Here is a 926-nt window from a genome sequence, read left to right on the forward strand (position 1 = left end):
AAAAAAAAAAAACCTTATGCAGGGTTGCTATGAGTTGGAACTGACTCAATGGCACTTAACAAAAACAACAATCATTAAAGAACTGTACAGGGAACCCTTTTTTATTTTTCAGTTCATAAAGTAAAAATGCTTGAATTGACTTAGTTCAATTCCCAGCACCCTCAATACTGGGACTGGTATCATCACTTACAAAAACGTCTTGAATTTGATGGAACTTCATACTTTGGACATATTATTAGGAGGGACCAGTGCTTGTAGAAGGACATCATGCTTGGTAAAATGAAGGGACAGTGAAGAAGAGGGAGACCCCCAACAAGATGGAATACCACAGTAGCAGTAACAATGGGTTCAAGCATAGCAACCATGGGTGCAGGACCGGGCGCCATCTTGTTCTGTTGTACGTATGGTCTCTATGAGTGAGAATCAACTCTATGGCACTTAACAACAACAGTGTTGAGAAATAAAGTTTAACTATTGGGGCTTTATGTGTTAATTTTATTTTTCACAAACATTTTGAAGACTCCTCATATTTCTCTCTTTTTTTTTTTTCAGAATTAAAAATCTTAGAAAAGAATATAAAGGAAAGCATGAAAAAGTAGAAGCTTTGAAAGGTAATAAAATAACGTAATAGTCTACATAGCTATTGAATTTAGTGAGTGTTTCTCACTGCATTGTGGCTTGGCAAGGATTAGGAAAGGTTGTTTTTTGTTTAATTTGTTGTTGTTGTTAAGTGCTGTCGAGACAGTTCTGACTCACAGAGACTCTGTATAGGATTTCTGGGGAGCGGCTGGTGGTTCAAACCAATCTTGAAGTCCAGTGCTTATCCTAGCATCGGCTTATTATGAGAGTGTTTTAAGAAAGTTATCCAAAGTTTTAACAGAAAAATATCTTGCTGGAAAGCTTCCCCAGAGTGGCTCTCATCTACA

The 926-nt window shown here is 37.0% G+C and overlaps 1 protein-coding gene across 1 annotated transcript in view; it reads left to right on the plus strand.

The window, feature by feature from the left end:
* Nucleotides 1-926, plus strand: part of ABCA9 (ATP-binding cassette, sub-family A (ABC1), member 9) — a 146,321-nt gene that overhangs the window by 25,627 nt on the left and 119,768 nt on the right. The window contains 1 exon segment of the mRNA XM_006878387.1: nucleotides 553-611. Within this exon segment, the coding sequence (XP_006878449.1) occupies nucleotides 553-611 (59 nt within the window).

This window comes from Chrysochloris asiatica, unplaced genomic scaffold (assembly GCF_000296735.1).
Source record: "Chrysochloris asiatica unplaced genomic scaffold, ChrAsi1.0 scaffold00192, whole genome shotgun sequence".
Lineage (NCBI taxonomy): Eukaryota > Metazoa > Chordata > Mammalia > Afrosoricida > Chrysochloridae > Chrysochloris > Chrysochloris asiatica.